The sequence below is a fragment of the Pyrgilauda ruficollis genome, unplaced genomic scaffold, assembly GCF_017590135.1.
Source record: "Pyrgilauda ruficollis isolate IOZ18807 unplaced genomic scaffold, ASM1759013v1 scaffold187, whole genome shotgun sequence".
NCBI classification, from domain to species: domain Eukaryota; kingdom Metazoa; phylum Chordata; class Aves; order Passeriformes; family Passeridae; genus Pyrgilauda; species Pyrgilauda ruficollis.
Window position 1 is genome coordinate 576,123 of NW_024517762.1, and position 25,464 is coordinate 601,586.

At 53.5% G+C, this 25,464-nt stretch overlaps 1 protein-coding gene and 1 long non-coding RNA gene across 2 annotated transcripts; one reads left to right on the forward strand and one right to left on the reverse strand.

Moving 5' to 3' along the window:
- Positions 1 to 1,475: 1,475 nt before the first annotated feature.
- On the reverse strand, positions 1,476 to 25,443 carry IGHMBP2 (immunoglobulin mu DNA binding protein 2). Its single transcript, XM_041465116.1, has 15 exons — positions 25,352 to 25,443; positions 24,691 to 24,860; positions 24,253 to 24,445; positions 23,641 to 23,738; positions 19,108 to 19,271; positions 18,189 to 18,389; positions 16,009 to 16,156; positions 14,132 to 14,306; positions 9,327 to 9,509; positions 8,787 to 8,905; positions 7,755 to 7,849; positions 7,362 to 7,485; positions 4,632 to 5,453; positions 4,075 to 4,247; positions 1,476 to 2,732 (listed from the first exon to the last, which is right to left on the reverse strand). The coding sequence occupies exons 1-15, from the start codon at positions 25,423 to 25,425 to the stop codon at positions 2,535 to 2,537; spliced, it is 2,937 nt and encodes a 978-aa protein (XP_041321050.1). The 5' UTR covers positions 25,426 to 25,443; the 3' UTR covers positions 1,476 to 2,534.
- Positions 20,100 to 24,762, forward strand: LOC121352302. Its single transcript, XR_005954911.1, has 5 exons — positions 20,100 to 20,391; positions 21,445 to 21,564; positions 23,650 to 23,815; positions 24,017 to 24,119; positions 24,678 to 24,762. It is a non-coding gene; the product is annotated as an uncharacterized LOC121352302 (long non-coding RNA).
- Positions 25,444 to 25,464: the final 21 nt, after the last annotated feature.

Here is a 25,464-nt window from a genome sequence, read left to right on the forward strand (position 1 = left end):
CGCGTGCTCCCAACGGCCTCGAAATCCACGGAATCCTCAGACGGGGACTCTGAGGGAGGGAGAGGGGGGGATTCCTTTGGAAGGTGGATTTTGGGTGGGAATCGTGAGGGCAGTGACAAAAGCCAGCCTGGCGTGGGTGGTGATCCTGAGGGGATCTTTTGTAGTGACTTTGGTGCGCTGTGCCAGGGTTGGAATGTTTCCAGTGAGAATGGAAAGAGGGAGCAATAACAGCAGAAAATCAATTGTTACATACGGCTTCTCCTCCCATCTGTTCCCCCACACAGTGAATCCCTGCCCATCTCCACTGCCTGGGATTGGTTTCCAACCACTTGGTTTCCAACCTCTTGGGTTTGAGGTCAGATCCATGCTGGGAATCATCCCCTAAAGGTCCAGTAGGACCAGGGGCAGCTTTTCCCACCCCAGCCACTTTTCCAACCCAAATTCCCTCAGAGTGCTCAGGACAGCACTCCAAATTCCTGCTACTTAACACAACTCTCACAACTGGGGGTTGTTTTCTCCAGCCCCTAATCCTGGACTTGGGCTGTGACTTACCCTAGAACTCATTTTATCCAGGATTCGGGCATAGAGAGGAACATTTTGGCCTTGTGGCCCAAGGCAAGTGAGAAAAGTCCCTCATTTTATAATTTTTAAGCCCAACTCCTGTTTCAGAAGGAAGGCAGAGGAAAAGCCTGTGTGGATCCTGTCTGCTGGTGGGCTCTGGCCCAAGCCAGGTTTGGGATTTTTGGGAGCTAATTCCCACATTGGTTTGTGGAGGGTGATGGAGCCCCTCATGGCACAGGCTGGAGAGCAGAGGATGCACTGGGGCCACATCCCTCCTTGCCTGGAGCCTTGGCTTTTCCCTGCCTGCAGGATGCTGGTGAGAAGCCAGGCTGGGAAATCTGGGGGTGTCTGGGACTCTGTGCCGTGGAATTGGCACCATGGGATGAGCATGGGCTGGGATGTGGCTGCTTGAATGATCTGAGCAGGGAAAAAAGCTGTGAATGAGCCATTTATCTGTTTTTCCCTGACTAAAAAGTAACTCCAAGGTGAGTTATCCCCTGAGCTGGTGGCACTTTTGCCTTCCCATCTGTGCTGCCTGACCTTCCCTTTGGGACACGGCTGTGATGTCCCTGTTCCATCATCCCCCTCTGCTCTGGCTCCTCCCCCTGCCCGTCTCCACTCACTGATGTCCAGATTCCCCTGGCTCACACTTCCTCCTCCCCACTTCTCCCTGTTCCACCTGCTGCCAGGGGAGCCAGTGCCATCCCTCCATGGGTGATGCACAGCACCAAGGCACGAGCCGAGGATGGAGGGGTTTGAAGGTTTTGAAGGATGAGGTTTCCGATGGGGCGAGGAAGTTTTTGTGGGAAGTTGTTCACAGCCAGTACTCACAGCCCACGAGGTTTGGGGGAAAATTTGCTTATTAGCTATCCCAGCCAAGTATTTGGGAAGAGATGGACACAGAAATCCTTGGCTGTCTGGCAGCTCCTGCCATCTGCTGAGCTTTACTTGGGATGAGGTGAGTGACTTCCACAGGTGCTGGAATCTGTGATGTTTAGCTCCAAAAGAATGGGGAATATGTGGGTTAGGCATTTTTAAAGTGCTCCTCTCCAGCCATTCCTATTTGGAGGCACCTTTGCAACTTCTCCTTCATCCTGGGGACAAAAAATGCTGCTGGAGCTATTTTGGGGGTGGGATAGATGGACCCTGTGTGAAGGATTAGGAAAATGTCCAGGATGGACACCAGGATCCCTCCCACCTGCAAAGCTCACGTGGTTGCACCTGCTGTCACTGTGGGCTTTCCCAGTGGGAATCAGCCTCCAAGGAGCTCTGTGGGAAGGGCAGGACAGATCTGGGAAGGGACAGGCAGCAGTAAGGAGGGAGAGACCTCCCAGTGTCACAGGAAGGCTCTCCCAGGGAAATGGTTCCATGTGCTGGAGCAGCTCCTTGTGGTGCCACCACCGTTTGGGCTGGAGGCCTCCCTTTCTCCATCTCCATTCCCATCCCCAGGCACACCTGGAGCAGGGCTGAGTCCCCTGCTGAGCCCCTGGCCCAGGTGGGGAGGGAATGGCTGCAGTGTGCTCAGGCTGGGTCCCTCCAGCTCTGAGCAGAGCCAGGGGATCGCTGGGCTGGGACACATCCGTTTCCTCAGCCATCCTCCCTGGAGCACAGGGTCACCCAGGGTTTTCCATGCCTCCCACGTTCCTGTTCCCGGGCATCCATCATGTGCTGCCGCAGGGACCGATGTGACAGTGACAGCTTTGGGTGTTTAATGCCCGTTTTACCAGCGTGCTCTGGCCCCTGAGTGCATCCATCACCGTGTCCATACGGATAACCAGGACAATGCAGCAGCTCTCCCTCCCCTGCCTCGGCCCTGCACCTCGGGAAGGCTCCCAGCTCCAGGTTTTCCCCCCACAATGGAGCCCCCTATTCCACACATGGAGCCCCCTATTCCACACAGGCCCAGCACAGCAGCTTTGCCCTGGTGGGGCTGAGCTATGGCTTTGAGGTTAAAAAAGCAGGATTCGGGTCCCTCATTTCTCCTTGTCTTTCTTTTTGCCCTTCCTCTGGCTCGTCAGCTCACTGAGCTTCTGGTCCAGGCGCCGCTGGAGGTGGGCTCGCCTGGCGGGATCCAGGGATTTGTCCTTGGAGCCGCTCCCGGGGTACAGGATCCCTTCCCGGCTGATCCGCTGCCGTGCCTGCGCCTTGGCCTTCTCCCCACAGCCATGGACCTGCGGAGAGAACGGGCACGGGGGCACGGATCACCCACGTGGGAGCCAGGGGCTGTCACTCCTTGAGCCTGGAATTCCTTTTGGGCCTGCTTTGCATCCCCCTAAAATCACCTCCCATCATTTACAGCCATTATTATCATTACCTTATATATTATTATATTATTGTGATGTTATATTAATTTATATACTTACATATTTTTATAACTTAAATTCATTATCATTGTTTACTATTCTATTTATTTTCATTTTATTTTGATTTAGTTTCATTTTATATTTTGATGCTATATTTTTATAGATTTATTCTTATACTTATTGTTTAAAATTAATGTTTATTATTTTGTGTTTTATTAAATCATTTTTTATAGCTCCTCTCACACAGAATGAAATATAAAGATCCAGGTCCTGGGCTCTGAATACCAGGTAAATCATCCTTTGGGATGGTTCAAGTGGCTCCTTCCACCTCATTTCCAGTGAACTGGGAAAGGAGTTTTGGGGAATGGGAGATGGTTTTTAGCCATCAATCTGATGCTTTAATGAGCTAAGTCCAACACTGGAATTATCCCTCTCAGGTGAGATCCTAAAATCCGATCCCTTTTCTTGGCCCATCCCAAAGTCATTTATGTTTCCATGGAGTGAGTTCCCAGCCTGTTCCCTCAGAGCTGTGACAGCCCTTCCTGGGACTGACATGGATTTGAATCCCCACAATTGTTGCAGCTTTGTTACAATTCAGCAGGGAGAGGCCATTCTTCAGGGAATAAATCTCCATCCCCCTGGATGTGAGTGACCATAAATACAAGTATTCCTTGCCATGGAAACAGATAGCTCTTGACAGAGGGAAAAGCTTGCCAAGGATTTATAGGGCTGCTGAGCTCCCGGGGGTTCCACAGGGTGAGGAACAAGGACACAGGGAATTCTGAATTGCTGGCCAGGCAGCACTGCACCGTGCCTGACCTGTCCCCAGGATGCAGAGACAATCTGCAAAGGGCTGGGATCATCCTCAGAATGCAGAGGGAACGTGCAAAGAGCTGGGAATTGAGTCCAGGTTCACTTCAGCCTGAAACGTGTGCTTTTCCATTTCTGCTCTCTGCCTCACTTTATCCACAGGGCCCCAGAGTGTAAGTGCCAGAAAATGGTAAAGAAGGGCACAAAATGGGAGGAAAACAGAAAAGCCCTCAGGAAGAGGTGAGCAGAGCCCAGGTGTCAGCACCTGCCAGCCCCGTGCACCCGAGCTCAGCACAGGCTCTGACAGGGAGGGCTCTGCTCAAACTCCCTGCAAGGAAACCCTGCCGGGGGAGCTCCACAGGGAAAATTCCCAGGCTGAGCCTGTCCTGCCCCTCCTTACCTCGGGGATGTGGTGGCTGAGGCAGAAGAGCCGCTGGCAGTGGTGGCAGAGCTGGCCCAGGGTGGTGACAGAGGCCTTGCAGCGGGAGAAGCCACAGGTCCTGTCAGCTTCCATGGCAGCGGAGATCAGAGCGTCGAAATCCTCTCCGGCTGCGCTCCCGATGGCCGGTTTTCCTGGGAAAGGTGAGCACACACCTGGGTTGGGGCCTGGGAACAAACCCACCCTCCTGCAGCCACAGGGCAGCCTCTGCCTTTACATCCTTCCGTGTGGGCCAGGTACTCCCCTCAGCTCCTCTCCCCATTCTTGGGAGCCTCCCATGTGATTCCTGAGACTCTCCTGGGAAAGGGTCTCCAGTGTTTTTCCTCTCACTTACAGAATGTACCTCCAGGTATCCAAAACCCTCTGCCTGGATGCTGCAGCCAGTTCCCACCTCCCTGTAGCTTTCCAAGAGCCACATGTTCCACACCCAAATCCCAAAGTCTGGAACAAACCCACCAGGATTAAGATCCATTCAAGGAAGAGCATTAATTGTGCTGGTTACAAAAAGCTTCACCCACCTTTGGCTTCACTCTTGTCCTTTTTCCTTTTGCCACTCTTGGGCTCCTGCACCTTCCTGGCTGCCTCCTCCCGCCTGGCTTTCTCCCTCTGGACTCTCTCCAAGTGCAGGGATTTCAGGTCCACTTTTCCCGAGCCCTCGCTGCTTTCCCCCGGTTCCGCAGGCTCAGGGATGTTCCCGTGGGGATGCTGAGGCTCGGGAAGGGGCTCAGGAAGGGGCTGGGAGGGCAGCGGGGCCTCAGAGGGCAGCGGGGGCTGCTTGGGGAGTCTCTTGCGGACGCTGATGTACCTGTCCCGGCCCTCCCCGGAGCTCAGGTGCTGCAGCCTGTACTCCTCTGCCAGCACATGGACCAGCATCCTCTCGTGGGAATTCAGGGATGTCGGGAAATCCAGCTGCGCCTCGCTGCTCGCCAGGAAGGCCACCAGCATGGCCCTGAACCTGTCCCCACCCTCCTTTGACCCTGAGCCGTCCCTCCCAGCTGCGGCAGCGCTCGGGGAGCTCCGTGCTCCCGGTTTCTGGCTCCCCGCTCCGGCTGCCGCCGCCTTGAGCTTCCCAGCCGGAGCCGGCCGCGCTTTGGGGCCCGGTGGTTTGGGGCCCTGCTGGCGCTGTGCCCCTCCCTCCCCGGGGTAGTTTTGGGGCACGAGGTCATCCAGGTACTCGAAGGCGGAGCGCACGAGGCCGTGCTGGGACAGGTGGTCCAGCAGGCGCCGCAGGAAGGGGCGGCTGCCCACGGTGTGGCTGTCACACACCACGGCCACCTGGCGCCGCGCCCGCGTCACCGCCACGTTGATCCGCCGCTCCTCGGCCAGGAAGCCCACCTCACCTGGGGAAACAGCAGGGAAGGGATGCCAGAGGGGACAGGGACCCGGACAGGTAAGGGGACCCCACCTCCTCCAAGCAGGGGTTTGGTCCAAGGAATTTTTGGCTGGAGGGTGAGAGTGGGCTTTTATGGGGCTCCGCTCACAGCTGTTCCTCTCCCTAGCTGTGTTGCACAGGCTCCACACTGAGCTCCTGGCATTGGGAAGAGGATGGAAGGCTCACAGAAAGGGGAAATGTCTCCCTGCCTGGCCCAGGACACAAGCTCAGCTTGGAGCTGGGAGCAAACACAAGATGGAGCAGTGTGGAAAAGGCTCACCTTGCAACAGAGGAGGGACTGCAGGTGAAGAGCTCCCCCCTGTCCTACAGAGCTCCCCCCTGCTCCCAAATTCCCTGAGGTCTGTAGGAACAGCCATTTGGGAACTCAGGGAGGTTTTGCTCTGCTCACAGACAGCATGAGAGCCGGCAGTGCTGGGATGACTCAGGCAGGATCAGGCAGCGAGAGCGGAGCGTGGGTGGCTGCGAGCTCCCAGCTCCAGGGAACAGCGAGGAGGCCAGGCAGGAAGAGATTAATGCCTCTGCCAGAGCAGTGCCCAGCCTGGCTCTGCCTCAGCAGCCTCATTTGTGCTGCCTTTGAGGGGCAGGCTGAGGGGGAGCCCCTCTCCCTGCTCTGCAGCTCGGAGAACAATTCCCAGTTTCTCTGATGAGGTTTAACCCAGCTGCAGGGGCAAATCCAACTCTGAATCCTGGAATGGTTTGGGTCGGGAAGGACCTTAAGGCCCATCCAGTTCCACCCCCTGCCAGAGACACCTTCCATTATCCCAGACTCCAAGCCCTATCCAACCTGGCCATGGACATTTCTAGGGATGGGGCAGCCACAGCTTCTCTGGGCAAGCTGTGCCAGGACCTCAGCATCCTCAGAGGGAAATATTTCCTCTTAAATGAAGGTTTCCTGCTGGATCAGGAATGGCTGCAGAGGGACAGGTCAAGGAGAAGCCTCCCTGTGTCCCAAAAAAAGCAATTTCTGCCCCACACCTGAGCTTTGGCCTCTCCCTGTGCAGGAGAAGGGGCTGTGGGACACTCACCCTCCCAGGGCCACCAGCTCCCTCCAGCACAGGGGTGAGTCACTCCTGGATCAGGACTATTCTTAGTGCTGTCCCCACCTCCATTCTCCCCACAAGGCTGCTTTTCCTCCTCTAGGCTTGGAAAAAGAGGCATCTCCTCCTTCTTTGTATATTTCCCCCTTTTTTGCCCCGTTCCAGCCCTCAGCATTTCACCTCCAGCAGCACAGGTAGGGTCACAGGACCGTGGGTTTGGAAAGGGAATTGATCCCAGCATGGAACAGAGGTGATCACAGAGCAATCCTGCTGAGCCAACTCCATCAAACCTTTCAGTTCCTTGCACAGGAGCCTTGCCCCCAGGGCAGCAGCTTTTTTCCAGCTATTAACTTCCACTGCAGCTGCTGATAGCAAAGAACTTGATTTTCCGCTCTAGATTTTGCTCCCCAAAGCAGCATTTTCCGTGCATGGATTGGGATGCCAGCTCCTGCTCACTTTCTGCAGGGAACTCACCCAAAATGGGCTCAAAAGCCAAGAAATTACCCCCCAACTCCCCTAAAAGTGGGGCTAATGAAATGTGACATTCTTAGGGTGCTGGTTTAAATAATTTCTGAAGCCTCAGGGGCCAGGGAGCCTTCCAAGTGATCAGTCCTGGACCTGCTGTAGCACGGGAGCCTCCTCTGCAGCCCTGACAGCACATATATTCATTAATTAAACAAAAAAGCCTGAAAAGGGGGGGTTTGCCAGTAAATCCATCCAGAGCCACATGTTAGAGCACTGCAATTAAACCACAGCACTTGGCTACACGACTTCCTCCTCGTTCCCAGGGGAGCAACGCTCCAGCAGCCAGGTCTTACCTTTCCTGTTGGATCTGACAAAGGACAGGATCACTGCCTCCTTCTCCCTTCCCTGGAAACCATCCACTGATTTAATTTCCAGCTCGGGGTGGCTGTGGCAGAGGTGCTGTCGGAGCATGTCCACCTGAGAAACAGGCCAAGGGTAGCTTTTAAAGGAAATACATGGGTGAAAAGGATTAAAATGGCAGGGTTTGGGGGGAAATCCCTCCCTCCCAAACCCACAAGGATGAGCATCTCCTGAGGCTGTGAGTGGAACACCTCCATGGCCCCAGGCTGCTCAGAGGTGCAGGAGTTGGTCCCAAATGCTGGTTAAATTTGGCTCTGCGGGTCTCTGGGGTCTTGTGGTGCTCTGTGTGCAGGGACAGGGGGGATGCCAGCACAGGGACAGCTCACCTGGAGGTTGTAGGGGGCCACCACAGCGATGTCCTTGGCTTTCACACCAGCGTCCACCAAGGCCTGGACGTGCATCCCCACCAGCTGGACCTCCCCTGGGACAGGAACAGAGTGTGTGTGACAGGGGACAGAGGCCAGAGGAATGCGCCCACCTCCCCCAAAACAGCAGGCAAGGCTGCCATGAACTGCTTATCCAAAATGGTGCCTGGTTCAGAGAGATCTAAGGGGGAAAATGAAATCCTGTATGAATTTTTTCATGGTTCATTGGCCAGGCTTCTGCTTTGCAGCAAAACACAGCAATAAACATCAAGACTCTACAGTGAGCTGTGCCAAAAGGCTGCCTCCCAAATTTGGGAATATGTGCCTCTAATCCTCTGCTTCAAATCCCTGAGTTCTCTCAGACCAGGCTTTGTGGCTCTCCACAAGAGCCTGTTGTGTTCAGCAGGGCTCTGGGAATGCTGCATGGAAAAATGAGGCACTCTAATGATGGTGGGGGTCAAAGAGAAGGTAAGATATTTAAACTGGTAAAAACTGCCCTTGTGTTTTCCAGCCTGACTTTGCACTCAATTTCTGTAATGAAATCTACTTTTTCAGGTGAAAAACAGCAGAACTCAGTGTCCTAGGAAAATCCATGCAGAAGAACCAGACAGGATTTCATGGAAAGAAGCAGACTGGGAGGCAATTCTGAGCCTTATCCACTGTCTTCCCAAAACAGGCCTGTGCTCTGCTTGCTGCTATTTGCCCTTCCTTGCTGTAAAGCACCTGCCACAGGGATTCTCCATGCTGTCCCAGCCCTCAGCACGGAGAAATGTCCCTGCAAGAGGACACGGCAGCAGGAGAGGCCACCCACAAGCTGGACGCTGTCACCAGAGCTCCAACACAGCTCAGAGTCCCTGGAGGTTGAGGATTTACGGAGGGAAGATCTCTCAGCTAAGCAAGGCTCTCTGGGACCCCACCTTCCCCAGGGAGACATCTCTGGGATGTGGCCAAGCCTCTGGTGGGCTGAGCACCTCAGTCCATCCATTCTGGTACCTGGATTCCCCTTGGACTGTTCATCCTCCACTTCCAGCTCAAACAGGCCACAGCCAGCGGTGTCTATGAGCAACAAGGGGATGCTGGTCTCTTCTGTGTCAGAGACACCTGGCAGGTCCCTGCACAAGGTATGTGGGAAAGGGCCAGTTACCAACGCTGCTGTTACAGCAATATCCACTCAAGCTGTGGCTGTCCCATCCCTGGAAGAGCCAGGCTGGATGGGATATGGAGCATTCTGGTATAGTGGAAGGTGTCCCTGCCTATGGCATGGGACTGGGTGGGCTTCCAGCCATCCAGCCCAAACAATTCTGGGATTCCACGATTATCACAGCAAAGGAGGACATAGAAGACAACTCTGCATCACTTCTGGTTACAGAACCAAAAGGTCAAAGCCCCCCAGTAATGTCTCCTCGATGAAACAACGGCTGAATCAAAACCAGGAAAATCCTCTCAGGGGGAGCGGCAAACTCCGCAGGGAAGGGACAAACGGGGATGAAAAGAACATTTCAGCTCCTGCAGCAGTGGAGAGCAGGAACCCACCTGAGCAGGTGCTGTGCCACGGAGGGGTGTGCGCTGAGCCGGCCGCCGTAGAGCTCGGAGGACGCCCATTCCATGATGTGCCGGTGCATGCGGTACTGCACGGTCAGCATCCGCACCGCCCGCTCCCCGTAGTGCCCCGCCAGCCGCTCCATCAGGCTCAGGGACAGCCCCTCGGCCGCCGCCCTGCACGGAGAAGCACCTCAGAGTGGGAGTGTCCATCCCCAGGGCGGGATGGGGCTCAGCCAGCCCCTCCCGGCACACGGGGTGCCGATGGTGTCAGTGGGAATGCTCTGGGAGCAGCCGCGCTCCAGCCCTGCTCAGCACCTCCGTGTGGCTCCCCTGGGGTGGCACTGTCACCCCTGTTCCACCCGGGTGCCAACAGTGCTGTCTGTATGTCAGACTGTCAGGGACAGACTCAGAGAGGCTTGGACACGGATCCTGCCCCTGTAACTCAAGCAATGGACTCTGGAGTCACCACCCTGGAGGTGTTCAAGGAGCAACTGGATGTGGAACTCAGTGCTCTGGTCTGGTTGACAGGGTGGGGATTGATCACAGGGTGGACTCGGTGGTCTTGGAAGTCATTCTCAGCCTCAGTGATTCCATGATTCTGTGATCCATCAGTGTAAGGCTACAGTGGTGTTACTGCAAGCTCAGCCACAGCATCAGCATCACCCAGTGCAATAGGATCAGACCTTCACCCCGAATTCTGGAATGCCTGGTGCCCACACAGCCAACCCTTGCTGCTTTCATCAAGACCCCTGCTGCTCCAGCATTTCCATCCTTCCCTGGCCACTCACCCTGGACTGAGGCATGGATGCACTGCACTCATTGCTTTTTCACCCACTAAACCCCCATCACATCCAGCAGCGCTCCTTGTTCATATATGTGGCACAAATGAATCAAATTCCTACAGAATTCAGCCTTTCAGGAGCCTGTTTGCTTCCTCCTGGCCTCACAGAGGGTTTGCTGGGAGGCACCATCTGAGGAAGAAGGATGAAGTCGTTGCCCTTGGATTCTGTGAGCATACAGAGATTTTTCATACTGAGGCTGACACTGAGGGTGCTGGTGGCTGCCAGACACAGGGAAGCAGCATGAAGATGATGGAATGATGACAGGGAACAGCTCAGGAAAACGCTCTCCATCAAGCTCTGGGGCACAGCACACATCTAATCCCTGCTGGGGGAATTCCAGCGCTACACGGCCCCACAGCAGGCGGATTGTTGTGGCACCAGCCAGCCCTGCCACGCTCACCACAGGCACTTGGGAAATGTGACAAGAGACTGCCAAGTCATTAAACCTGCAGAAGGGACAATTAAGGACAACTCTTTCCAAGAAGCCGGGCCTTATTAGCTCTCCTCCTCGCTGAATCATAGGATGCAGCACACAGGCAAAACAAGGGGAATAACCTCTGGATGCACAGGGCTGCAGGACATGGGAGGCAGCAGTTTGCCAGAGGGGGGCTGGGGTAGATGGGATGAGGGGACACAGCAAGATGTGGGGTTGGAGGATGCATTCCAGACATCAGGAATTAACTTGATTCTCCCAGCTCTGCTCTCTGCCCACGGAGCCTGGATGTCCTGGACAGAAAGGAAATTGAGCAGGGAGAGCTGTTGGCACTCAGGTGCAAGCACATGCCTGAAACAGCCATTAAAGCTCAGAGCAAGCCTCAGGAATGCTGCTGTTCCCTACCCTTCCAGCAGCATTCCCACCGCAGGGATCCGCAGGAGGTTATATGCTGAATTAATAATAAGGAATTAATCTGCTCAGGAATATTTCACCTGTTAATAACTTTCTGTTATTTTACCACTCAATTAATTCCTGTGGTGGTTGATTTCTCTGCCAACAAAATCCTGAGTGCCCTGAGCAGATGTTTTTCACCTATTGATTGCTTTAGAGAAATAAAACTGGGATAAGAGGTTGGACAGACAGAACCATGCATAGGATGCTTGGGAATATCTACTTGAAAGTACCTAAAGTACAGCTGGGAAAGGCAGAATTCCCAAACCCAGCCCACAGCAAGCAGGATTTGTTGCTAACATGGTTTCACCTTGTTCTGCCTGCAGGAAATGCTGTGCTCGGCCAGCCTGCCCTGTACGTGCCCAGAATGATCAGTACTAGAGAAAACCAGGAATTGTTTCCCATGGAAGGCTGGGGCTGTGTCTTCACCCATGGCATATTTTTTCTTACCCATCCCTGAGAAAGGGGATGCTGGTGTGACTGATCCCTGCAGTGCACACTGGATTTGGCTGGAAAAGCCTGGAGAAGGAGATCACTGTGTTTTCACAGCTCAGGAACTCCACATTAATGGAGTTAATTCATGGATGTGCACCACGACATTCCAGCTGTGGAGTCTCCAGAGAAACCCAAGAGAAACTTCAGTGACAAAGTGAAAGGAAGCCCATTCAGACCTGCCATGGGAATCAGCACATGGATTTGGGATGGTGCAGACATCCAGACTGACCACAGACAAACAAGATGGCAAAGCATCCCTGTGTTTGTTGAGAGCAAGAGGTTTGATAAGCATCTGCCAGCAGCTGAGGGGAGCAAAACCAAATTAATACATCAGAGCCCTGATGTGGAGAGGATTTCATCGGGAAAAGGATGGAATGAAGGCTCCACCAAGGCAAACAAATGTTCCTGACAGACTGCAGGGTGTGCCCTGGCATGGAGATGCCCACAGGGACAAGGAAAAATAGGAGGAGGAGGACCTCCAAGGTGGAAGCTGCTGCCTGTGAGCCTGGGCTGGAGCTGCTGAGGGGGAATTGGAGGGGGCTGGAATTTGCCAGCATGGACTGGAAGGTGTGTGTGGGGATGCCCTCTGCATCCTGGGACAGCTCCAGGGGTGTCAGAAAGCAGGGAAGAGGAGCAGCTTCAGACCCTCTGTCAAACATTCCCTAGGCCTCACAGGGTCACTGATGGTAGGAACAGGTAAATGCTGATTCCATGGAGGAACAAGCAGGTAACAGCAAGGAGGACTGAGTCCCACAGCATTCCTGCTGCTGGACAGAGGCTTCCTGCCTGAGCAGGGCTGACTTCCTCTGCTGTAGTAACAGCCGAGCCTCCTGCCAGCCTGGATTCATCCCAGATAACTTCAGACCCTTCCCCATGGCCCCAAAAATAGGAGCCCACCCACTCCAGGCCCGCTGTCATCAATGGAGAAGGGGAAGGTGGGCGGAAGGGTTGGAGTCCTCCGCATGAATCATCCCTGGAAATAGCTCCTTGCTTCCCCTGAACCACAGAGGAGCTGGCAGGTGATTTGGGGCCTTTGTGGGAGCTCTGGAAATACCCACGGAAGGAGGTGGAAGAGATCTGCCACTGTGCTGCTTCCTGGGCCTGCAGGGAATGTGGAAAGCCCAAAACAGGGCTCTCCAGTATCCCATTTATTTCCATCACAGTTGTTCAGGATGGAAAAGATCTTTAAGATCATGGAGTCTGATGTTCCCCCAGCACTGCCAGGGCCACCAGTCAAAGCTGACGGAGAGAAAAGCACAACTCCTCAAGCAGGAGCAGGAGGAGATCCAGGAGGAGCTTTCTGCCTCCAGCTCCAGCCAAGGCTCCTGGCAGCAGCCACGGTGACAGAGCAGAAAAAAAAAAAAAAAAAAAGGCTCCTGGCAGCAGCCAGGGTGACAGAGCAGAAAAAAAAACAAAACAGCTGCTATAATGTTTCTGGAGTGAAGAAACACTGCTTTTGTCTCAAAAGAGGGAGCCAAAAGTGACACCAGCTGAGTGTCAGCCCTGTTCCAGAGTAACAGAGCTGGGATTTTTACTGTGTTTTGCCCTTAATCTGACAGTCTGGGGAAAAGCCAGGCTGAGGCTGCTGAGGTGGATCCAGCTGGATGGGCACTGTGGAGCATTATGGAGCTATCATGAAGTTTCTCTGGGGGAAAAGAGGAACTTTATGCACTATTCACAGAAAATAATAAGAACTCTGAAATTAGAAGGACCAAATGGCCAATTTCTTCTTGCTACCAACAAGATACTACTCCAAAAAGTACCTTGCTTGGAAAATCCAGGCATGGAGAGCCAGCCTGCAAATTCCCAGGGAATAAACAGCAGGACACCAGGAGTGGAGGGCTCTGGAGAGGCTTTTGGAGCTCACCAGCCTGGACACTTCCAGGCAGTTCAGCATGTGTTTATCACCTGCCAAGATCTGCAGAACAGCAAGCTTTTGGGCATCTGAGAGAGGTAAAATGAGAGGATGCTGCAGGCCCTGACTGCTGTTCTCTTGGCCGTGTGCTGGGGGCTGCTGCCTGCCTTGGATCTTTCATTTCCTGTGTTCAAAATCCAAGTGAGGTGGCAGATATGTGTCTTGTTCATTATTTTCTGGAAGCAGGAGAGGATGTTTATGAAGTCAGGCCTATTTTTCTGCTTCTGTGGTTCAGTAATTCCAGATCTGGAGCTGCCTAAACCAGATAAACATGAGCACATTTATGTTTTAAATTACTCAGATTCCTCAGTACTCTTTGCAGCATCCCTCTGGAAGCACAGGCAATTTGCACTATCCACAGATCTTTTCCACAAACTAACTGTTCTTATTATCCCCGTTGTAGGGACTGAGAGGTTTTATAATCCCCGAGGTGTGCGATAATGCAGCATCTCACTGGGCCAATTCACATATTAATACATTAAATAAATAAATGTGGAAACCACAGAAGCAGAATTAAAGGAAAGACTTGGATTAGCCTGAGGATGAGCCCAAATGCATTCCACAGAGCCTGCAGGCAGCACAGATCTCCATCATGAAATGTCTCCAATCACCAGGATTCGGAAGCTGCACAAAGAAAGGGAGGATCTGGGATTTTTACCTGTGGGAGATGATGGTGGGGGGAAGCTGCTTGTGATCCCCAGCCAGGATGCACTTGGGAGCCTTCAGCAGAGGGATCCAGCAGCTGGCTTCCAGAGCCTGGGCACACTCATCAATCACCACCAGGTCAAAGTGGGTTTCAGGCAGCAGCTTCAGGGGGCCGTCCGAGGAAGCACCTGGTGGAAGGAGAAGGTTCCCAAGTGAGCAGGGGAGCAAGGAAGAGTGAGGAACCTGCTCTGGAAACAAACCTCACAAGCTGTAATAGTGATTGAGGTAAGTGAAATAATGTTTCCTTGCAGAGATGTAGGAATTCAGCCCTGCCAAACACGTATCCATTGATATGTGTAAGTCAGGCTTGTTTTTGCCAGCTCCTCTTTGTCCTTTTTTTTCCCCTGGCATCTGGGCCCAGAAGCTTCCAAGTAGCTTTGGGAACAGCAGTGAAGCCCAGATGCCATCTGGGAGCTTCATCTGGAGCAGAGCAAGGAACACCCACCTTCCTGCTGCCCCCCAGTGCCAACAAAACTCCTCATGCCCAGCACTCAGAGGGTAAGGGACTGGGGATTCACCTGTCTGGTAAGTGAGGGACACCCTGAGAGGGGGAATGGGCTCTGCTCCTCCTTGTGGCACTGGGAAGAGGGAAAGGAGACTGGAACCACACAGCCACATCAAGGGCTCATTTTTAACATCAGAAGTCCATTTGTAACATTTGTCTCCTTACAGACATCCTGCTCTAACCCAGATCCACTGATATTGATCCATACATTGTTCAGAAATCTGAATTCCAGGGGCATCCAAATCTTCCTGCACTTCACAAAGAAGAAGGATGCAAAAGGAGGAGGGCAGGGTGAAGAAGCCAGTCTCCCAGACCAGGAGATTTTTATTTGCAGAAATGTTTTTTTCCAAAGCTCCTGTGCTATTGCAGCTCTGAGAGCAGGGATTTGGCTTTGCCACTGTAAATCCTGGAGCCTCTGCAGCTCTGCATCACTTCAGACATTCCAGTTTCCCACCGAAGACACTGTTTTCCTTCCAAAACTGTTTTCCAGCCTGTATGAATTTGCTCTGGTGAGTTGTACAGTCATAACTCAACTTTTGCCACTTGCACAGACCCCCAGTTGGCTGGGAAGCTCCAGCTCCAGGGAGAATCACAGCTGATCAACAAAAACACCAGTTTTACTGGGAGAAGGAAATCTCCCTCTTTCTTTCAGGCAAGTAAAAAGAAGTGAGAGGCCAACTCCCAGGGACTAAGACATGGAAGGATTTATCTGTCCACTAACCTTCATTCCAGTAACTTGCTGTTTTATGACCTAAAATTATTTATGATTCCTTTCAACTAATGACCCTTTGTGCAACCAGACCTGAAGATTGTGAGTATGAAAAGCCTGAGCCAGTAAAGCCCTTCCACACCTGCCAAACCTTCCCAGCTGCAGCTGCCTGATGGACACCTGGACCTGCTCCCTAAAATCCTGTGTCACATCATTTGGGTGAGTGCAGAAGCAGCCACATGCAGCCTGGGAGCAGGCTCTGCAAACACGTGTTGGGTTTCATCAGTCCTGGCAAGGGTCCAAGCAGGGAAGCTATCCCATGTGATTTATGCAATGGGGAGCAGATTGTACACCTCCAGCAGCACTTGTTTACTCACTGCACTCCCAGCTCCTACTCAGAGCTAACAGGGGCCCTTCCAGATCCATCTTCTGTGCTCAGCAACATCCTGTGCCACAGTGGAAGCTGGGAGAATCCCACTGGGGAGGGGTTTGGGAGGCTTTGCTGAGCTCCCAGGAGCTGGGAGCAAGTGTGCCAGCCATCCCAGGACAGCTGCCTTGCAGAGCACGTGGTTTAGCTGGCAAAGGGAGGGGAAACATGAGCAGGAGGATGTCACACCTGTGTTGGTGGCAAGGACAACGCTGGCCTGGCTGAGGGCTGCAGCCATGGCAGCCTCTTCTCTCTCCTTCAGCTCCTTCCTCAGGGTCTTGATCTCTCCCAGAAAATGGCTGCGCTCTCCCTTGTCTTGGGCCTTTTTGGTTTTGGCCTAGAAAAGAGAAAAATTTGGATAGAGCCAACTGCTGCTACTCAGTTCTGACCGTGTCTGTGATCAGCCAAAACATCTGGGCATGGAGCAGGGACGAATGTCTGGGAAGAGGGGTTTTGTTCCTCTGCTGGGGAGGGACTGGGATGTCCTAGCTTGTTCTGAGGAAGCAGAGCCCTTCTGGAAGCAGGAGGGCTCCCCAAGCCCCAGCAGCAGCTCTGCCACCTCAAACTGGCCTCTCTGAGCTGCTGGAAAGGATCCAGAGCAGCATCCAGACAGGCCCAGGGCTTTTTTTAGCAGGTATTAAATGTATCTACCACCCCAACCCACCAGCAATGGGCACCAGCACTGCCAGAGCAGCAGCCATGGGACCACAGCTCAGCTACAGCTCACTGAGCAAACCCAGATGGAAATTGGGATTATTTCCCTGGAGGTAAGGCTGATGACTTGGGAAGGATGCAGACAGAAGCTCTTCTAGGCAGCCAAAAGAGTAAGACAGGCTGGTTCCTATAGTCATGCCATGGATGGATGGATGCATTTTCCAGGGTCTAACATGGATCAGCTCAGGCCCCTGCTTTGGCTGAATTCATGGGTATTTAAAACTGTGAATCCTCCATGTGTCTGTCAGGTGTCATCAAAATGGGTTCAGGAATTCCAGGTGTGGGATGACAGGCCCTAAGGATGAGGTCAGTCTGGATGTCACCCATTCCTAATTAGGGATTAGGAGTATCAACTCTAATCATCCCCACCTGCCTCACATGAGCTCTCTCATCCCCTCATTGGTCTGGGAGCCTGTTTAAGGCCAGCTCATGGTGTGAGCCTGGTTTCTTTCCTGCATTCCCTGCCTCATCCTCCTGGACTGCTCCCTGACCCTGCTCAGCATCCCTGGAGCTGGACTGGCCCTGGATCTGTGCTACATTTCTTTCTCAGGTACTGTGGGGCTGAAACCTTGCTGGGGCAAGGAGTATCCAGAAGCTGAGGTCCTGAGAATCTCAAAGCCAGGTGAGGGAAGGAAGCACAAAGGAGTAGGAAATGCCTCAAGGTTTTCTTTTCTTTTCTGTTATTGCTCCTTCTGTGGGCTGGGGAGAAGGGAAGGAGAGAGGAGTCAAAACATGGAGCAATTGCTCCAGGGAAAAGTAGGGAATGTGGCAGTGGAGAAACAGAGGCAGGAGGAAGAAAAGATGGGTCAGGACCTTGGAGATGAGCTCTCTGCAGCCAAGGGCAGCTTCTGTGACACACTCCTCCCAAGGAGATGAAAATGAAAACTAATCACCAGTCAGAAAGATGGAAAATAAATTAAGAAGCAAAAAAAAAAAAAGGCTTTTGGACAGTGCTGCCACCAGAAAAGGGAAAGAAAATAACCTAATTAGCATCAAATCCTCACCCCAAGTACCAGAGCTACGTTGTAAGGGAATGTTAGGAAAATTAGGGTGAGAAGGAAGAAATTAAGGATGCATTTTAAAATGTGCTCTGCTTTCTACTTGAAGTGGCTGAGAGTGGGAGGGAGTATCAGGACAGGCAGACAGCTTGTTAGGAAGTGAATTAATGATGGGAATGTTTCCCTGCTAAAGAGGAGGGCATGGATCAGGGCAGACAGGTGATGTGAGGGGCAGCAGCTCCCCACACAGCAGCAGGGACTGGAATTTTCCCACTTCCATGAGGGATTCATGGAAGGAAGTTCTGTCCTCCAGCACATGAAGATAAGAGAATCTCAAAACGGTTTGGGTTAGAAGAGACCTTATGGATCATCTCCTAAGGGCAGGGACACCTTCCACTAGCCCAGGCTGCTCCAAACCCTGTCTAACCTGGCCCTGGACACTCCCAGGGATGGGGCAGCCATAGTTTCTCTGAGACATCCATTCCAGGGCCTCCCCACCCTCACAGGGAAGAGCTTCCCCCCGGGGCAGCCATAGCTTCTTTGAGACATCCATTCCAGGGCCTCCCCACCCTCACAGGGAAGAGCTTCCCCCTGATATCTGCCCTTCTCATGGGATCACTCCGGGCTGCACACGCTGCCCCCGCGCAGGGCCCGTACCCACGCGTGGTCGATGTCCCTCCTGATGTCAGCCACGATGTGGGCGTTGTCCCCGCGGGCCAGCACGGCGTCCAGGGAGTGCTGCTGGATGGGCTGGAGCAGGCGGGCGGGGTGGCCCAGCCGCAGCAGCCGCGCCCTGCAGCCGGCCAGCCGCTCCACCAGGTTATCCACGGCCACGTTGGACGGGGCACAGCACAGCACCTGCGGGGACAAACTCCTTGGCACCTCTGAGGGCACCCACAGGCTGCAGCAGGGGGTGTCCGAGCAGACAGAGGGAGAGCTTCTGTCGGGAATAAAGCGCTGGCATCACCACAGGTAATGCCCTCCTTGCTTTGCAGCACTTCTGTAGGGTCCCCAGTGAACCCCAAACCTGAGCTCTGCCAGCACCTCCCTGGAGCTGGTGGGGAAGTCCCTGGTCCCTGCAAGCCAAGCCAGGCTCTGGATTAGCACAGATCCAACAGGAGCTGCTCTGGGTGCCACAAAGCCCAGGAGTGTGCAAAATAATCACAGAAACCTGGAATGGTTTGGGTGGGACCTTAAAGCCCATCCAGTACACCCCTGCCAGGGGCAGGGACACCTTTCTCTAGGCCAGGCTGCTCCAAGCCCCATCCAGCCTGGCACTGGACACTTCCAGGGATGGGGCAACCACAGCTTCTCTGAGCAGCCTGTGCCAGGGCCCTACCACCCTCCCAGGGAAGGATTTCTTCCCAATATCCAACCTAAATTTCCCCTCTTCCCATTTGAAGCCATTTCCCCTTGTGGTACCACCCCAGTTCCTGATGAAGAATCCCTGTAAAGCTTCCCCGTAGCCCACTCCCATGACTGCAAGGCTGCTCTGAGGCCTTCACACAAGGAGAGGTGCTCACTGGTGGCCACCTGAGGTGGTCCCTGTCACCAGAGCCCTGGCAGTGAGCCTCACCTTCAGGCCCTGCTGCACAGCCTGCAGGATGATCTCCACCAGGGTCGTGGTTTTCCCAGTGCCTGGAGGCCCGTGGATGATGGCCAGCTCCCTCTGAGCCAGGGAGAAGGACACAGCTTCCCTCTGAGACTCATCCAGGGAGGCATTGAAGAACTCCAGAGGCTCTGGGGAGACAGCAGGAGAGTCACTGGTACCTCAGCCCCAGCTGGGAAGAGGCTGAGAAGCACAAATCCAGAAATACATGGCGCTCTCTGCAGCCAGCCCAAACCCATTTGATAATGAGGAAAACCTTGGGAAGAAAGCCCTGAGGGGGCTGGAAGACCCCAGAAGGTAAAAATAAGCTTTTTATGCTTCCAAAACAAACAGCCTCCCTCCCCATCCTGCACCCATGCTTCCCCATCCCCTCCCCAGCCCTGATACTTGGCCTTTGACCAGTCAGTGGTGGAATTCCCAGAATTTAAGAGGCATTTAGCTTCCCCAGCATCAAACAGGTAGGTTTTCCTGGCTCTGGAGGGAGCTCTGGGATTGTTTTGCAGGAGAACCAGCATCTTTAGTGAAATCTTCAGTGAAAATTGGGGAGGAAGTAGCAGATCTGGCAAATAAATCCCTGCCAGTGAGCAAACCCAGTGCAGCAACAGTGAAAAATCAGAAAAACCTACAGAGGCTGTGAGCAGAACAGAGCAGCCCTGTGGTGGTCAGCCAAGACTGGGTATGAAGGCAGGAAAAGATACAAAGAACAATTTAAATGATAAAACTAAAATTCATTTCTGCTTTAATAAGGGAGGAAAAAAGAGAATAGAATATGCAAATCACATTAGAAGAGAATTGGTTTCACTGCAGAGACTGAATTCTCTAAAGCTGCTTTTTAACCTCCCAGATTGATCTCATTTAGGCCCAAATTTATTCTCATCCCCCCCCCCCTTAATCCTAATGCTAATCTCCTTGTTCATTATGGGAGTTAATTACAGCAGGGATGATGACTCATTACACCGAGGTTTCCCGAAAATAACGTTCCCACAAAAGCTTATATAAGACACATCTCTGGGCATCCTTCCCTGCTGGGCATCATGTGCTTCATCCTTCCCTTTGCATTAAGGGCTGGATTAAAAACACGGGGCTTTCTTCTGGTTTTAGGCAGGTGATCCTGTGTGTGGCTTCTGAAGCAGCACCACCAAAGGAGGTAAAACAAAAGATACTCATTGAGAAGGCGATGGTGAAGAGAGAAATGGCGCTGGGGGTGCTTTTCGCTGTCACTCTGCCTCTTGGTTCATATGTAAATTTTGGGTGAGTGTGTTAATGACTAAGACAAAACCAGAAGCATCCCATGGGCTGGGGAAAAAAGCAGGAATAGCTTCAAACCTGAGAGGCATTTCCCACAGTGAGGAACAGCTGGGATGTGGGAGTCATTGATGCTTCCTTGCTCAAGGATGAGCAGAGGAGCTTCTCCAGGCCTGTGCCCACCCTCATCCCTGCCAACCACAGGCTGCCAGGAGCTGCTGTGTGGGAAGGCTGGCACTGTGCCTCTCCTGGGCTGGCCACGCTGCTGGGGAGGAGGGAAGAGCCTCTAATGGGATGCTGTGGTTCCTCCAAACTTCTCCCTGCAGCAGCTGGGCTCCAGGTATCCTCAGCTGAAGAAATCCCTGGAATGTGTCTCACTGGTGGCCAGGTAATTGTGCCCTGATGCACACCTCCATTTATCAGAGTTGAAAACCAAATTTCCTTGGCCATCCAGATCAGTGTCCCAACATTCCCAGGGACTGAGATGCTTTTCTGCACAGTTCCAGCAGCTCTGCTGAGGCAGTGGGCTGGGGGAAATGACATCCAGGCCCAGGAAAGGAGTCTCTGAACCAAAAATGGATGGAAACAGCCCTTCCTGGGAGGAAGAGCCCAGGTTTTCCAGAACTGGAAGCCCTTTTCAAAGTATATTTCTGACCAAGAGCAATTCAGATCCCCAATCCCAGCAGCTCCTCCCTGGTACAACCTCACTGCAGCCAACGCTGCTGGACAAAATCCAGCTGGGTACATCAGCCTGGATCAGAACTTCCCCTGTTCTCCAGAGGAAATATCTGGCAGCTGAGTTGTCTGGACTGCTTAGTCTTCCCCAGGAATCTCAGAGGCCTCTCCATGGCCCCTGTGATGACAAGAGGCGTCACAGGGCAGAGGGATGGAGGAGCATTTCAGGTTATTTTTGCAAGTGACTTGTGCCAAAAAGCTAAGAAAGTCTTGCTGGAAATCCCTGGTGCTTCCCCAGTGCTCTGCTGCCAGCTTGGCTTTTTCTGGGGACATTCCTGCCTTTTCACCAGGATTGCTTCTTTCCCTTTACAAATCTTTTGACAGCCATAGGCAGAGTTGGACACAAGCCAGGCCTTCTGGAGCCAGGAACAAAAAGGGGCATTCCTGACTTTCTCCAGCCCAGCAGCACAGGAGAGAGCTGGCAGCTATCAGTGACCTGCACAGGTACAGCAGAACCTGCTTTCCAAAGGGAAAAGGGACATGTCCCTCTTGGATGGCCAGGAGAACAGCAAGCAGAGCAATGCTGGCCTCTGCTGGCAAGAAAAGCCTCTCCACTCCCCCCATTCCCAAAATGTAGGGGTGCAGGGATCCCACAGGGATGCTGGGAGCAGGGGAGAATTGTTTGGAGGAGATTTCAGGTGTGGAAGATCCAGCAGGGCCACAGGTGCAGATCAAAGTGGAAGGGAGACAAGGAGGGCATTTTTGATGGGAGACCACCTGGATTCTGCTTCCCAGGGAGTCTGATAAGGGCAAAATTCCTGCTCAGTTCAGAGTCTGCCCTTTCTGGAAAAATTTTTCTCCCCCTTGGAGCCTTCCTGGAGGCAGCAAGGTGAGGTGTGGAGGTGTTTTGTGCCAGTCCCAATCTTTGCTGCAGATCCCAGCTACCCACTGGAGATCTCTTCCTCTCCTTTTGGCTATTCCTTAGGCTATTCTTTCCACAGCCTGTCTCATGTTTTTGTCTTATGCCAAGGGTATTTATTGTTGCATATTTAAGTGTTTTGAAAGGATCTAGGCTCTGATGTGTTGTGTTGGGCTGCTGATGTCTGGTAATTAATTACTGAAATGCACAGCGGCGTCACAACCCACCTACAAGATTCCCTGATTGAAAAATTAGGATTCTCATCTTGTCCCCCACAAAAAAAAAGAAAAGAAAAAGAAAAAAAAATCAGATTCAGGCTTCTGCTGCTGCACATTGCACCTGCTGGGTGGATTTTGCCCTGTCTCCCAGCTGTGGCTCCCTGGTTTCTGAGGGAAGCGAGCTCGCCTCACGGTGTTGACACAGACGTGTGTCTAGACAGCCAATTTCAGGAGCTGTCCAGGGCTTATTGACTCAGCCTGCTGCTGATGGGTTTGTTTGAAACCAGGTAATGAATGGGATGAGACAGATCCCCAAAGAAACCAGGCTAATGGGTGCTTGGTCATGGAAGTAGAGGCTGTGACATGGAAAAGCTGCCTGAAGTTGGTCTGGCAGAGGCCTTCAGCACAGGGCAGGCTTATTCCAAGTTATTAGCCCTTAATTCCTGGCTGGCACAACATCTCTCTAGGTGGGCAGAAAGCAGCTCTGAAGGGAGGAGGTAACTGCAAGGCCTTTGAGTCCATATTGCACCTCCTCTGTCTGTCTAACGTGCCTCCATCTATCCATCAATATTCCCAGTGCTGAGCAGATGGAAAATTCATCTCTGCCCAGCCTGGCACAGCTGAGTGATGGGGTAAAAAGGAGCTTTCCTTCATTAGAGGCAGTTCTGCTCCCTCAGGGGTAAAAGCATTGTTGAGGGAAGTTGATTGATTAAAATTTAATTCTTTTATTTAATGTTAAAACCTTGAGTGCACCAAGGTCCCTGGGCAGCCAAAGGGCTAAAAGGTTTGACTCAGACTGGGATCAGTGCTTAGAGAAATGGGGACAGGACTCATTAACACCCATTTTTTGTCCCTAGCACATCCTATCAGGATGGAGGGCTGGAGGGGATGGGAGAGAGGCAAACCATGGTGGGCAGCCAAATCCAGGACTCCAAGGAAGACAAACAGTGCAGGGAGCTGTGGAGGGGAGGAAAAGGGGCAGAACCCTGGCAGGGATGGATGGCACGAGGGGGGAGAGCAGCCCTGAGCTCTGTACATGGCTTAGACACAGCCCACCCTCAGCCCTCACTCCCTGATTTTTGCACCCTTCCCTTCTGTCAAGGGATAATATCCATTAGCAGGTGTTGATATCTGACACAGCTGCTGATCAGAGGCTTTGCTCTCCCCAAAAGGTGAAGCTGTGTAATTTAATCTTTGTTTCTTCCAAAGAAGCACAGCAGAGTAGATACTACTTATATCCAAGATTTTGTCCAGGCTCTCTCCATGAGGAAAGTGTGCCCAGCATAAACAATCCTACCAGTTGCAGCACCACTGATGACTCGCATTGAACACTGGGGTCTTTTCTGGAGCATGTGTGGGTAAAAACAGGGATCAGAGTTATCTGTGCTCTCGTGGGCAATTCCCAAGGATGCCCATCAAGCCTGACAAAAAAAGGATCCTTACTTGTTTCAGGGAACGCCCTGGGAGCAGAGGCAAAGAAGAGGACGTCGATCAGGTCGGAGGCTGGGCCACCCCGGTACTGCTTGAGTGCAGTTAGAGCTCTGCCAAAGAAGGGAAGATCCAGGTTACAGGCACAGCAGGAGTTCTCTGGAGACTCCCAAGTGCCCAGAGACAAGCTGTGAGTAAGGACTGAACTATTCCAAAGCTGAACAATGCTACACCACAAGACTATTCCCACACAATTCCTGCATCTCCCAACCCTTGCACACACATCCTTGTGCTGGTCAGGCTTCCACTTCCCATTGTCCCTGTTTGGTACAGCCAAATGTGCTTTTTTGGGATGTTTATCTAGCAAGGAGCTGTTCATTCCTCCTGCCAGGATGGAAAAGGCCCCAGAGAGAACCCAGAGTATTCCAGAGGCAATGCAATGGGACCAAACCACAGCCTGGAGGGGGAAAGGGAAGAGCAGGACCAGCCAGCAGGTGGGTAAACTGAGGCTGTTGTGAGGCTCTAGAATGACAAATCCAAACTGGGAAGGGACTGGGAAGAGCTTTTCCAGGCTAAACTTGTCACTCCTCATCCCGCTGGGCAGAGTGAGCCGGGGTGAGCCCTCACCTTTTGAGCCTGTTGTAGGTGACATCGTTGGCCAGCTTGAGCAGGCGGAAGGAGCGCTCGTGGTCCACGGCCAGCTCCCCATCCCGGGGCTCCTCCAGGGCCACTGTCACTGCCTTGGGGGTGACACGTGTCACCACGCCCGTGCACAGCGGGTCCCCCTGCCCAGCCGACTCATAGAGCCCCACGATGTCCCCTGCAGAGGATGGAAGGGAGAGAGTGAGGTGGGGCAAATGTGTCACCGTGCAGGGAAGCTGTGGCTGCCCCATCACTGGAAGTGTCCAATGCCAGGCTGGATGGGGCTTGGAGCACCCTGGGCTAGGGGAAGGTGTCCCTGCCCATGGCTGAGGGTGGGACTGGATGGACTTTGAGGTCCTTTCCAACCCAAACCATTCTAGGCTGTGTGATCTCTTTCTTTGGAAAGACAGGAGTGTCACTGACCAGGCCCAAAGCTGTTGGAGGGCAGCTCGGTGTCCGAGTCCCGCTTCCTGGGCTGGAATGTCACGAGGAGACGCCCGTAGAGGCCGGTTCTCTGGCTGCTGACCTGGAGCTTGAGCAAGCAGACACCTCTCCGCTGCAACTCCTTCAGGGAGACGCTCTCCTGCCATGCCCTGGGAACCACACACAGGTGGGAACACCACGGGGTGAGGCTGAGGGGCACAGCTCCAGGGGACAGAGCAGAATGACCTTATCCTGGCTGCTGGCACCTCCATCCTCCTGCCTGGGTACGTGTCTGTACCCCTCATCTGAGAGGATGACTCGGTCCTGTGGGGGCCAGCCCAGCAGGATTCCCCATGGATCAGAGCCCTGTGGGGTGGGGTTCCTATCGGGGTGGGCTGCTTACAACAGGGGCACTGCAGCAGCGTTCCCACCAGGAACCAGGAGGGTCTCCTAGAGAAAACAGAGGGTCCCAGGGGAGGATCCCTCAGGGTTTCCATAGGAGACAGCGGGTCCCAGGGGGGGGTCCCTCAGTGTTCCCCAGGGCTGACAGCGCTCCCGCGCCCCCCCAGCCGCACGTGTCCCCGGCTGTGGCCGCCCCGTAACCCCCCGGCGGCCGGTGCCGTGTCCCCGGCGGCCGCTGCCGGTGCCTCGTGTGCCGCACCTGCTCTGGGCCAGCTCGGCCTCCCGCTCGTCCCGCAGCAGCCCCAGGTGCCGCTCCGCCGCCTCGGCCGCCATGGCCCCGCGCAGGCCCCGCCCCTCGGCCGCGCAGGCCCC

What these genes read in the sequence shown, in the direction of transcription:
- IGHMBP2 (XM_041465116.1), bottom strand. Translation starts at nt 25,425, where the DNA reads ATGGCGGCCGAGGCGGCGGAGCGGCACCTGGGGCTGCTGCGGGACGAG. An exon ending in CAGGGCGTTCCCTGAAACAA is followed by an intron (nt 19,272 to 23,640) that starts GTAAGGATCCTT and finishes CTGTCTCCCCAG; the next exon opens with AGCCTCTGGAGTTCTTCAAT. An exon ending in TGTCAGATCCAACAGGAAAG is followed by an intron (nt 5,454 to 7,361) that starts GTAAGACCTGGC and finishes CTGTTTCCCCAG; the next exon opens with GTGAGGTGGGCTTCCTGGCC.